The following is an 11,539-nucleotide window of genomic DNA, read 5'->3' as shown; positions in this document are numbered from 1 at the left end:
CCCGGGGAATGGGGAGCGCCGGCGGCCGAGGAACCTCCTAGGCCCCGACTCCAAAGAAGCTGTGCCCTCATGCGCCTTTTGGGGGCTACAGGGCTGCTTTCGGGGGTCCCCTTTCGTCCTGGGAGGTCATCTGACCTCGAGGACCGGGGCGGGCCTAGGAGGACAGAGAGCGAAGTGTGAGTCGGTCGTGCGGTGCTGCTGGGGCCCCGAGATGGGCCTCGTGTGGTCGGGGGAAGGGGCCCTGGCGGTGGCGATAGGGGTAGAACTGGCCTTGGGGAGAGCCTGGGGCGGGGAGGGGTGTGGGGAGCGCTCGCCCGCGCCCCCGCCCCGAGCTGGACGGGATGAGTCCTCCTGGCCCGGGGCTGTTGTTGACTCGCTGCTGGAAGGGCGGGGAGCGGGCCCGACCCGCGCTGGGTCTGCCTCGTTGATTGAGAACACGGGTGTCCGGGACCCGGGAATAATCAGTCCCCTTGAACCCGGTTTTCAGCAAAACGAGGACCTCAAACTTCCGGCAAATGCTCCTTATGATTCCAAAACAAACAGCTGTCAGAGAGCTGGCAGCGTGAGAGTGTAGGTGAGGGTGCTGGCTGGTCCACGGCCAGGCGGGCACGGGGTGCGGACAGACGTGTTTGGGTGCAGAGCTCCCAGAATGCCTCTGACCCGGTCTGCTTGTCGGGGAAAGATTTTGTGGACGTTAGGCAAGGACCTACGGGAAGCGGACAGTCTCCGGCCCAGCAGCCCTCGATTAGAGGATAGGCGGCCCTCGCAAAGGAAAAGGGAAGTGGGGGGCGCAGAGCCCCGGGAGGGGGTTCACAGTCATTGTCACGCTTCCCTGAGCCCTGTCCAGGTTTCCTGGTCTGATTTTCTTAGTCTGATCAGAGAAGCAGCTTTCGTGATGGCCTGAGTGAGACTCTCTGGGGGGCGGGGTTTGGTGAGACGGGAGTGAGTGGCTGGAGGGAGCTGGGGAGATCTATGAATTAAGTGGGAATTCGGAAGCTGTGGCTCTAGCAGTGAGAGGATCTGTCTGTTCCTTCAGGACATTTCACGTCAGCGGAAGACTTGAACCTGCTGATTGCCAAGAACACGCGATTGGAGATCTATGTGGTCACCGCGGAGGGGCTCCGGCCCGTTAAGGAGGTGGGCATGTACGGGAAGATCGCCGTCATGGAGCTCTTCAGGCCCAAGGTACGTGCTCTGGGCTGAGCCCAGCAGCGAAGAGGGTCTTAGGTTGTGTTACGTTGGTGCTTGGGACGGGTGGAGAAAGGCTTAGGAGAGCAGCGACTCCTTTGGAATGGCAGGCATTCATTTATATTCTTGAATAAGCTTCCTAGAACTGGGAGGAATTGACAGGGGAAAAAGTGAGCAAGTGGACTTCTGTGAGAAGGGGAAATGGAAGCAGTTGGAAATGTGGGTCCCCATACTGTGGGTCGTCATGGTGACTCCGGGACTTGGCTCTGGAGTAGGGCAGCCCTGGCTTCAGTCCTTATTAATTCTAACTTTGGGTGTCACTTAACCTTCCAGAGCCTTATTTTCTGTTTGCAAAATGGGGAAAAGTATCCAATCCTGCCCAGCCGGGTGTGGCTCAGTGGTTGAGCGTTGACCCAGGAACCAAGAGGTCACCGGTTCAATTCCTGGTCAGGGCACATGCCTGGTTTCCGGCCTGATCCCAGTTGGGGGTGTGCAGGAGGCAGTCGATCAATGGTTTTCTCTCTCATCATTGATGTTTCTATCTCTCTCTCCCTCTCCCTTCCTCTCTGAAATCAATAAAAATACATTTAAAAAAAAAAGTATCCAATCCCCTGGTTTAGTGTGAAGATTAAATGATTTGATAACAAGGGGCCTGGCACATAGCAAGCATTCCTTGTTATGTTAATAGTTGTCACATTGTTATTATAATTCAAACTAGAGGCCCTGTGCACAAATTTGTGCACGTGTGGGGTCCCTCGACCTGGCTGGTGATGGGGCCAATGGGGGCCATGGGAGACCAACCAGGGGGAGGGGCCACGGGAGGTTGGATGGCTGCAGGTTAGATGTGGGAGTGCACTGACCACCAAGGGGCAGCTCCTGCGTTGAGCGTCTGTCCCCTGGTGATCAGTGCGCATCTTAGCGACTGGTTGACCAGTCATTTGGTCGTTAGGTCGCTTACGCTTTTATATATAGATGTTTTTACTTAATGAGGCACCGTATTACTTGATTGTACCTTAATGAACCTCACAAGAAAGCAGTGGGTTCAGAATCTTAATTACAGCCTCTCTGATGAAAACACTCACAGTGTGGGGGTTTGTGCTAATAGGTAAGGCTGTAGACCCATTTTAGCTTCATTGTTATTCACGTGTTTTCCTTCTTTCTCCAAATGCTTGGAGATTAGAGAAGTCGTTGCACTCATCTTCAGAATTGAAAGGGATGATTTCGATTAGCTCGGTATGGAAACAGATGAAGACATTGAATGTAGAGCAGAGAGGTGTGGATTCATGGCAGTGAGGATTAGGTGTTTACAGCTCCAGTTCTGGGCTTTTGCACACCCTTCAAGTGTGTGCACTTAGGTTTGTTAAATACTCACTGTAGATTTTCTCTTCAGGGAGAAAAAAGTGTGTAAGTAAGTTAGCATGCTTAGAGAATGACGCTTACAGGCTGGCCAGGAATGTCTGTTTTAAAAAGAACCTCTTTTGATAGCATCATTCTGGTTTCCAGGGGGAGAGCAAGGACCTGCTGTTCATCCTGACAGCCAAGTACAACGCCTGCATCCTGGAGTACAAGCAGAGCGGTGAGAGCATCGACATCATCACACGAGCCCATGGCAACGTCCAGGTGAGGGGCTGCCTCTGGCTGAGGAGAGTTTGGGGTGGGGAGGCCAGGATTTGATGCAGAAGATGGAAGTGCTGGGGGCAGCTCTCTCCATGACCAGAGAAACAAGGAGAAAGCACTCAGGGCTGGGGCTTTTAAAAAGGACTTGTCTAGTTTACTCAGGGTCCAGGGGACAGGGTAAATGAAAGAATCCACTGAGTTCCGTGTTTTACAGAAAGACAGGCACTGGCACTGGGTTTCCTGCGGGCCACGCAGATGCCCCCAGTTCGACCGCCTCTCCTAACCCGTCCTGGGGAAGCGGTGCCGGGCCCTCTGTGGCTGTGGGTGTGGAGGCTCTTCCCTGACCCAGTCTTACTTCCCAGGACCGAATCGGCCGGCCCTCGGAGACCGGCATCATCGGGATCATTGACCCTGAGTGCCGGATGATTGGCCTGCGGCTCTACGACGGCCTTTTCAAGGTTATTCCACTGGACCGGGACAACAAGGAGCTCAAGGCCTTTAACATCCGCCTGGAGGAACTGCATGTCATCGATGTCAAGTTCCTCTATGGCTGCCAAGCACCTACCATCTGTTTTGTCTACCAGGTGCTGGATCGGGCGGAGAGGGGAGGAGCTGTGTGGTGGGCCTGGTAGGAAGTCATTTTCGCGATGAACTGCCTGTGTTTGCTCTGAAATGCTCGGACGATGTGGGTCAGGCTGGTTTGCGACTTGAGTGCAGTGTACTGACTGGAGGGAGCGAGCTCTCTGAGTTTGCAGCAGGTTTTAATCCTTGGAGATTTTGTAGGGTGACCCAGTTTCTACTTGATCTTGGCCTCTTACTGGCGTGCTAGGGGGTTATTAAAACAGAAAGGGCCCCGCCGGTGCCTCGTTATAGTGTCGCCCCAATGTGCCAGGCTGCGTTTGTTCCCGGCCAGCACAGACGGATCAGCCAGCGAACGTGTTCATAAGCGGAGCAGCACAGCCACGCGCTTCCCGCTTCCTTCCTCTCGCAAAAAAACCAATTGAAAGAACGCAAGAGAAACGGTTGCCTTCCCAAGCAGAGAGGAAACGTCTTGGGGGTGCTTCATGTATGTCTTCTAAGAAGAGGTTGCCATTTTATTCCGCACTCACTTTCTGGGGCCTCGCTGGCTCTTGACTTCTATTTTAGTCTGTGCTTAAAACTCCAGCAGAGCTGCTGGTGGGCAGCTGTTCCCCGGGCAGATCTGTTGCGGGGGCAGGTGGCAGAGCACTGGATTAACATGCCCGTCTCGGAAAATCTCAGCCTTTTGCAGAGGGCCACACGCGGGAGGCCATCTTTTTTTTTTTTTTTTTAATATATATTTTATTGATTTTTCACAGACAGGAAGGGAGAGAGATAGAGAGTTAGAAACATCGATGAGAGAGAGACATCGATCAGCTGCCTCCTGCACATCTCCTACTGGGGATGTGCCCGCAACCCAGGTACATGCCCTTGACCGGAATCGAACCTGGGACCTTTCAGTCCGCAGGCCGATGCTCTATCCACTGAGCCAAACCGGTTTCGGCGCGGGAGGCCATCTTACTCACGTGGCAGAGCAAGTGCTGGAAGGAAGCGCCCACTTCGGGGTGTTGTGTGGACGTGAGAGCACGGACGGCTGTGTGGATTGTTGGATGTGAGAGCACAGACGGCTGTGTGGATTGTTGGACGTGAGAGCACGGACGGCTGTGTGGATTGTTGAACATGAGAGCACGGACGGCTGTGTGGATTGTTGGACGTGCGCGGACGTGCACTCTTTGTAGGCTTCTTGGTGCCCCTGGGAGAGTTCTGGTTCTGAGGCTGGTTGGAATAAGGGTCATCGGAATAAGGTTGAAGCCATTTCGGAAATTTTGTCTGCTCTTTTTTACAGTGCGTTAACTGTCAGAGCTGAAATCAAAACTTAGAATTTCTCTCCCTTCTTCAGTTTTGTAACTATCAGGCCCTTAAAACAGTGATGTCGGTTAGCCTGCCTCTGCCTGTTCCCGCCGCGGGCCGCCAGTGTGAACGAGCTGTTCTCTGTATGTGTCTCCAGAGGCCCAAAGCCAAACCCCAGGTTAAACTGTTTGTGAAGTTGGGTCTTACTTTAATCACTGATGGGAAAATGTCTCCATCAACTAAAAATGACTTTATCTCCTGTTTTTGTGTCAAAAGTTCCATTTGACAACATATACTTCCTAGCGGCTGATGCAAGAAATCCGTGCAAGGGGCTGAGCCCTTGCAGCCCTGGCTTCGTACAAGAGCAGGCCTTCCTTCCCCCGGCTGCCGACACCGCTTCCCTCTGGCACTCAGGTCCCAGGCTTCCCTCCTCTGGCCGCCAGCAGGCACCCGGGACCGTGACTGGCTTCCCTCTGGCCTGGGCTTCGTCAGGAAGGACGTCCGGAAGATGTCCGGTCTAATTAGCATATTACCCTTTTCTTATTACAGATAGGAAAGTGTTTCAGGAACTGTCACAGTGGTTAAGGCGTGGTCCCTGCCCTGAAAAACATTGAATTCCTTTCATAACTTGTAAACCCTGGTCTGGCCTTTGTTGAGGCCATCCTTCCCCCAAACCCAGCTCATATCTTGCAAAGATGACCGATCGCTCCAGGACAAAGTGAGTCATGATTCCGGAAAAGGAGGGAGCTGGTGTTGACGGGGGCAGGCCTGGAGGTTTTGACTAACTTGAGAGGAGCAATGTGCTCTCTCTCCCTACCATCCCTGCATCAGAATGCTTTTAAGAATTTAGCATGAAAATTTTTAAAATTTATGTGTATTTAGCTTCTCAATAGGTTTATTTTTTTTCTTGAGCTATTTTGTAATTTTCTTGAGGCTAAGGAATGAATGTAGAACACACACATATACACATACATATACCGCCCCCCCCCGGTATATTTACTTTGTATCTTATAATGGTTAGTACAGTGTGACAACTTTATTTTTTCTATTTTTTTTTTTTATTGTTGTTAATCCTCATCTGAGGATATTTTTTCCATTGATTTTTAGAGGGAGTGGAAGGGAGGTGGGCAGGGAGAGGGAGAGAGGGATTAAGAAACATTGATGTAAGAGAGACACATTGATTGGTGGCCTCCAGGGATGGAACTTGCAACCCAGGTAAGTGTCCTTGACCGGGAACCGAGTGACCCTGTGACCCTTGGGTGCGCGCGCAGGATGGCGCTCTGACCGCGGAGCACACTGGCTAGGGCTCATGTTTTCTCACTGGTAAACGTTTGTTGCGGTTGCTGTTGGTGTTGTGGGCCTCAGTGGCAGTCTGCCCACCCAGGATGGGAAGGCTGTCGTGGGAAGTCAGATGCTGGTGGCGCTCACCTGTCCCTTCAGAGCCCTCTCCTTTCCTCAGGCTAATGGTTCCACCTTCCCCCCAGGACCCTCAGGGGCGGCACGTGAAAACCTACGAGGTGTCCCTGCGGGAGAAGGAGTTCAATAAGGGCCCTTGGAAACAGGAGAACGTAGAGGCGGAAGCTTCCATGGTGATTGCAGGTTGGTCGGGTTTCAGGGTCTGGGCCGGTTCCCATTGATCCTTCCTCACCTGCCCGCCCGCCCCGCAGCGCTCGGAGCGGGACGCATGTGGTCCTCCAGCGTGTGCCTCTGAAGGCGCGCTCCTTTGCCTTCTCCATTTCCATCTCTGGGACTGTCTTGTTTTTCACTTCCCCCCAACATAGAATTTTCTTTTTTCTGGGATTTACTAGAAAACACTGAGATTGATTTGTGGAGTGGCAGATGGCAGTCTGGTTATTTATTTTGAGCGTAACATTTAAAAACGGACAGGGACCAGAGAGCTTATCCAGCCTGACTCCTTCGCTTCAGAGGAGGAAGCGGGCCCGAGGGGCCTGCCCGCTCCTGTGCCTCCTGACAGCCCGGGCTGCCTCCCAGACCTGCACCACCTGGCCTGGCCCTCGCCCCGCACGAAGCCGTGTCTCCGCTGCTAGAGAAACTACACTCCTCAGGCAGATTGGCTCCTAATACTGGCTCTGGTCATGGGGAAAGCTCAGCTCAGGAACACGGAGGAAAGGGAAAGCTCTTAGTTAGGATCTTTAAAGTAACGATCGTCTCCGTTTGCCTCGTGTAACTGGGTGAGTGCCAGGCTGTGTCAGGCTGTGGGGTCCCCCGTGCAGAGCCCTCTAACGCGCCCCTCTCCTGCAGTCCCGGAGCCCTTTGGCGGGGCCATCATCATCGGGCAGGAGTCCATCACCTACCACAACGGGGACAAGTACCTGGCGATCGCTCCTCCCATCATCAAGGTGAGTGGCTTTCCTCTTCCCCTCCTGTCCTCCTCCTCTCCCCCCGTTCTTACCCTGCTCCTCTCTTTCTCCCCACTTGTCAGAAGAAGGGTCAAGGTGTCTGCCGTCTGTGCTCTGCGTGTAAGATAGTGTGTTGGTCATTGGGATACAAAGAGAGGTTTGCCTGTTTGTGTTTATAAAGAGCTTGCTCACTACGAGGGAGAAATAATAAAATAGGTTTACCCTTTCCATTGATTGGCTGGGGTAACTAAGAAGGGAAAAATTTTGAAATTTAAGTATTTGCAGGGTTTATGTCATGTAAAGTACTATAGTGATAAATGATACAGACTTTTTTAATCCTCAATTTTTTTAAATTAATTAATTAATTTTTTAGAGCGAGAGAAAGTGGGAGAGAGGGAGAGAGAGAAACTTTGATATGAGAGAGAGACATCGATTGATTGCCTCCCGCACATCCCAACCAGGAATTGAACCTGCGGCCTTCTGGTGTGCGGACCGATGCTCTCACCACTGAGTCACACCCACCAGGGCATATTACATAGACGTTTAACAATTAGTCATAAAAATTCCAAACCTTAAAACTTCAGGTCATAAAAATGAAGCCTTGAGAATAAATAACAATCTATAGTAACATTAGTGCTGGGAGGTGATTAGTGGTAGTGAGGGTAAATGAACAAAATCTCTGGTAGCATTTATAGTCTGTGAGTAATGACAGCTGTTTTCTAGTCTTTCAAGTCCTAGTCCCCGGAGAATAACACGTGACTAAACCTTTCAGGTGTGTGGGGCTCCCCAGAAAATTGCCCTCAGAATGAACCGCCTCTGACTTCAGCACACGTGGTGCTGGCCGAGGGCTGCGTGCTCGCGCAGGGGCGGGGGTGGGAAGGGGAGTGGTTTGCGCTCTGGTTGTGGAAGATGCCTCATCGCTAACGCCTGTCCTCCCTCTCGGCAGCAAAGCACGATTGTGTGTCACAACCGCGTGGACCCCAATGGCTCCCGTTACCTGCTGGGGGACATGGAGGGCCGGCTCTTCATGCTGCTGTTGGAGAAGGAGGAGCAGATGGACGGCACGGTCACCCTCAAGGACCTCCGAGTGGAGCTCCTGGGAGAGGTGGGCTCGCTCCTCCTCTGCTGCGTTCTCCTGGGGCCCACTGACCACGAGAGTGGCCCCCACTCTGACTGGGGGTCCCGTTACCCAGCAGCACATGGTCAGTGCTGCTGTGGAAGTTGGTGTTTGAATGCGTTAGATGGCGGAGAAACTCAGGCAGCCAGGCGCGACCTCGAGCGTAAAAAGAAAAACTGAAAGCGAGAAGAATGAGCGGTTAACCTGATGCGCTCACACGTTAGTAGCGTAACATGCTTACGTCTGGGAGGAGGCTCCCAGGGCGTGTGGAGGCCTAGGCAGTGAATTTTAGAGGTTTCCGCTAGTTTTGAGGTGATTGAAGTTGGCATTAAAGCTGTCATTTGGAGCAGGCACCTTCGAGATGAAGTGTAGATTCCTCAGACTGGAGGGAAGTGATGAATGGAAAGTCAGAGACGTCAGAGATCAGGGCCATCTGTGCGGTGTGGCCTGAGGCTTGAAGGGGAGGGTGGTTGTGGGCACCATGGCTGCAGGTGTGCTCAGCACAGCCTCGGGGAGGACGGGTCCGGGTCGCACAGGAGTCCTGATGCCTCCCCGCGGTTGGCTTTGCCTAGACCTCGATTGCTGAGTGCTTGACGTACCTGGACAACGGCGTTGTGTTTGTCGGGTCGCGCCTTGGTGACTCCCAGCTTGTGAAGGTGAGAAGACGTTTTCTTCTCTCTCGCTTCTTTCCCGCGGGCCTCCCTGCTGCTTCGTCAGGACTGTGTGTTCAGTGCCTCGGGATTCCCTCCGTGCGCCCTGTCTGGGCCTGTGCGATTCAGCTTTCTGCGCCCTACCTTGATGAGTGCTCGTCCTCACGGTTCGTGCAGCCTGTGTGCGGGGCCGGGCGCTGGGTGCCGTGGGTGATGATGAGCAAGACCCAGCTCCGTGTGCAGAAGGTCCTGGTCTAACGGGCTGCCTCCCCTTCAGAATGTGAACATTTCGGAACTTCTCTGCAGAAAAACGCGTGCAAACATTTTCCACTAATTTCCAAGCTGCTTCATTAGAAATCCCTGCCTGGTTGGGGTTGCCCGTAGGAGTCGTTCCTTGTCAGCAGTCCCCTTTGCCGCCTCCTCCGGGCGCACAGGGCGGGTGTTTGGGTGAAGACCCTTTCTTCCGGGCCCGCTAGGCGTGCTGCAGGACTGCCTTTGTTCTTCCTTCTTAGCTCAATGTGGACAGCAATGAGCAAGGCTCCTATGTGGTCGCCATGGAAACCTTCACCAACCTGGGGCCCATTGTGGACATGTGCGTGGTGGACCTGGAGCGGCAGGGGCAGGGCCAGGTGAGGTCCTGGACGGGCAGTTAGTGTGCCCACTCAGACTGTGCCCTCCTGGGCTCGCCTATGGGAGTGTGCCCTGCAGATAACGTGTAAGCGCCTCACCATTTACCCAGGGCCTATCTTGGTCTGCCAGACACTTGCTGTACATCATACCCGCACGGGCACTGGAGAGATAGGGGTTCTTGGCCCTTCCAGAAGGGCTGAGAGAGATTAAGAAACTCGTCCAAGGCCCCACAGCTAGTAAACGGCAGGTGTGTCTGATTCCAGGTCCTGGGATCTTCCCAGTAAACTGGGCCTCGAGGTGGGGTGGGGTGGGAGGGAGCTTGTGGGTAAGTAGCAGGAGCCTTTGCTGTTTGGACTAGGATGTCCTGTCTGTCAGGACGTTGGGGAGACTGGAGGTGAACTGAACCTCTGCTAAGTCTGCAGCCTCACACCCAGCTCCACAGTCAGGTCCTTGGGTGCAGGTGCAGCTGATGCACTTGCTGGGCCTCAGCATGAAGGCCCGGGCGCAGGGTGTGTGTGTGTGTGTGTGTGTGTGTGTGTTTAGAAACCTTGTCTCTCTCTGCAGCTGGTCACTTGCTCGGGGGCTTTCAAGGAAGGCTCCTTGCGGATCATCCGGAATGGGATTGGAATCCACGAGCACGCCAGCATCGACTTACCCGGCATCAAAGGTAGCCTTTTGGTGGGTGTAGGGTGCAGACCTTACTTGAATGACCTTGGCCTTTGTTACGTGTTGGGAAGGCACTTGGGTGAGAGCTAGAGGAAAGCGGATCAAATAAAGAGGAAAGAATAAAGAAGGTCACGGGTGCAGTGGCCTGGTAGACGCTGAAACATACCTAAAAGCTTAGAAAAGAACGCTATTGCCCTGACCGGTTTGGCTCAGTGGATGGAGCGTCGGTCTGCGGACTGAAGGGTCCCGGGTTCGATTCCGGTCAAGGGCATGTACCTTGGTTGTGGGCACATCCCCAGTGGGGAGTGTGCAGGAGGCAGCTGATTGATGTTTCTCTCTCATCAATGTTTCTCACTCTCTATCCTTCTCCCTTCCTCTCTGTAAAAGATCAATAAAATATATTTATTAAAAAAAAAAAAAGAACGCTATTGCCCAACATTGGCTAGTGAAGTGGAAGAATGGGGAGGAAAGGACTACAGGGTGATTTCATGTTGTGTGTAGGGAGCTGACGGCCGCCAGGGGACGAGGGGACTGAGGAGATCATAGAACGGGAGAGTAACTTCTAGGACAAAAGGCAGATCTTCTCTTCCAGGAGAACTGATATAATAAAAAAGATCAAAGAAAGGCTACACAGTGAAAGGCTTGCAATATATAAGCAGTGAACATAACTTAAAGTAATACGACAACTGACACCATACATAGGTACCAGTATGTATATACCAGGTACCTGTTACCCTATTAGTAAACTCACCTATTACAAGAAAGAGATGATTGGATTGAATCAGAAGGCAAAACCAGTTTAAAGTTGTATATATGAGCTATAAAAAGTAAAGTAATTCAGAATATAAAGAAACAGGATGGGAACAGAAAAGAAATAGAGATTTATGAATTAGAGAGGAAGAGGTCACATAACTGCAAAGCCCAAGAGAATCAACTGAAAAATTGTAGGCAATAAGGATTCATTAGGGTGGCTGGTTATAAAATTAATGTACTGAAATCAATAACTTCCGTTTAAAAACACAATTAATCTTTGCTGATTTGGCTCAGTGCATAGAGCATCGGCCTGCAGACTGCAGGGTCCCAGGTTCGATTCCAATCGAGGGCACATGCCTGGGTTGTGGGCTTGAGCCCCATTAGTGGGTGTGCAGGAGGCAGCCGATCAATGATTCTCACATCACTGATGTTTCTATCTTATCTCTCCCTCTCTCTTCCTCTCTGTAATCAACAACTATATGTATATGTATATATACACACACGTACATGTGTGTATATATGTGTGTATATATATATATATATATATACGCACACACATACATAATAAAAGGTTGTTACTGTTTTAAAAAAGTAAGAACACAATTAGAAGGTAAAATAGAGCCGAAGCCGGTTTGGCTCAGTGGATAGAGCGTCGGCCTGCGGACTGAAGGGTCCCCGGTTCGGTTCCG

General features: G+C 52.1%; 1 protein-coding gene across 2 annotated transcripts in view; it reads left to right on the top strand.

The window, feature by feature from the left end:
* Positions 1 to 11,539, top strand: part of DDB1 (damage-specific DNA binding protein 1) — a 25,840-nt gene that overhangs the window by 197 nt on the left and 14,104 nt on the right. For both annotated transcript variants that reach the window (XM_006772737.2, XM_015569821.1), the window contains exons 2-10: positions 1,037 to 1,185; positions 2,692 to 2,808; positions 3,168 to 3,389; positions 6,159 to 6,273; positions 6,937 to 7,034; positions 7,981 to 8,139; positions 8,724 to 8,807; positions 9,314 to 9,430; positions 9,996 to 10,098. In XM_006772737.2, the coding sequence (XP_006772800.1) occupies positions 1,037 to 1,185; positions 2,692 to 2,808; positions 3,168 to 3,389; positions 6,159 to 6,273; positions 6,937 to 7,034; positions 7,981 to 8,139; positions 8,724 to 8,807; positions 9,314 to 9,430; positions 9,996 to 10,098 (1,164 nt within the window). The remainder of the gene's footprint in view (positions 1 to 1,036; positions 1,186 to 2,691; positions 2,809 to 3,167; positions 3,390 to 6,158; positions 6,274 to 6,936; positions 7,035 to 7,980; positions 8,140 to 8,723; positions 8,808 to 9,313; positions 9,431 to 9,995; positions 10,099 to 11,539) is intronic.

The sequence above is a fragment of the Myotis davidii genome, unplaced genomic scaffold, assembly GCF_000327345.1.
Source record: "Myotis davidii unplaced genomic scaffold, ASM32734v1 scaffold826, whole genome shotgun sequence".
NCBI lineage: Eukaryota > Metazoa > Chordata > Mammalia > Chiroptera > Vespertilionidae > Myotis > Myotis davidii.
The sequence above is the reverse complement of the archived record's forward strand: the minus strand, read 5'-3'. Positions and strand labels throughout refer to the sequence as shown.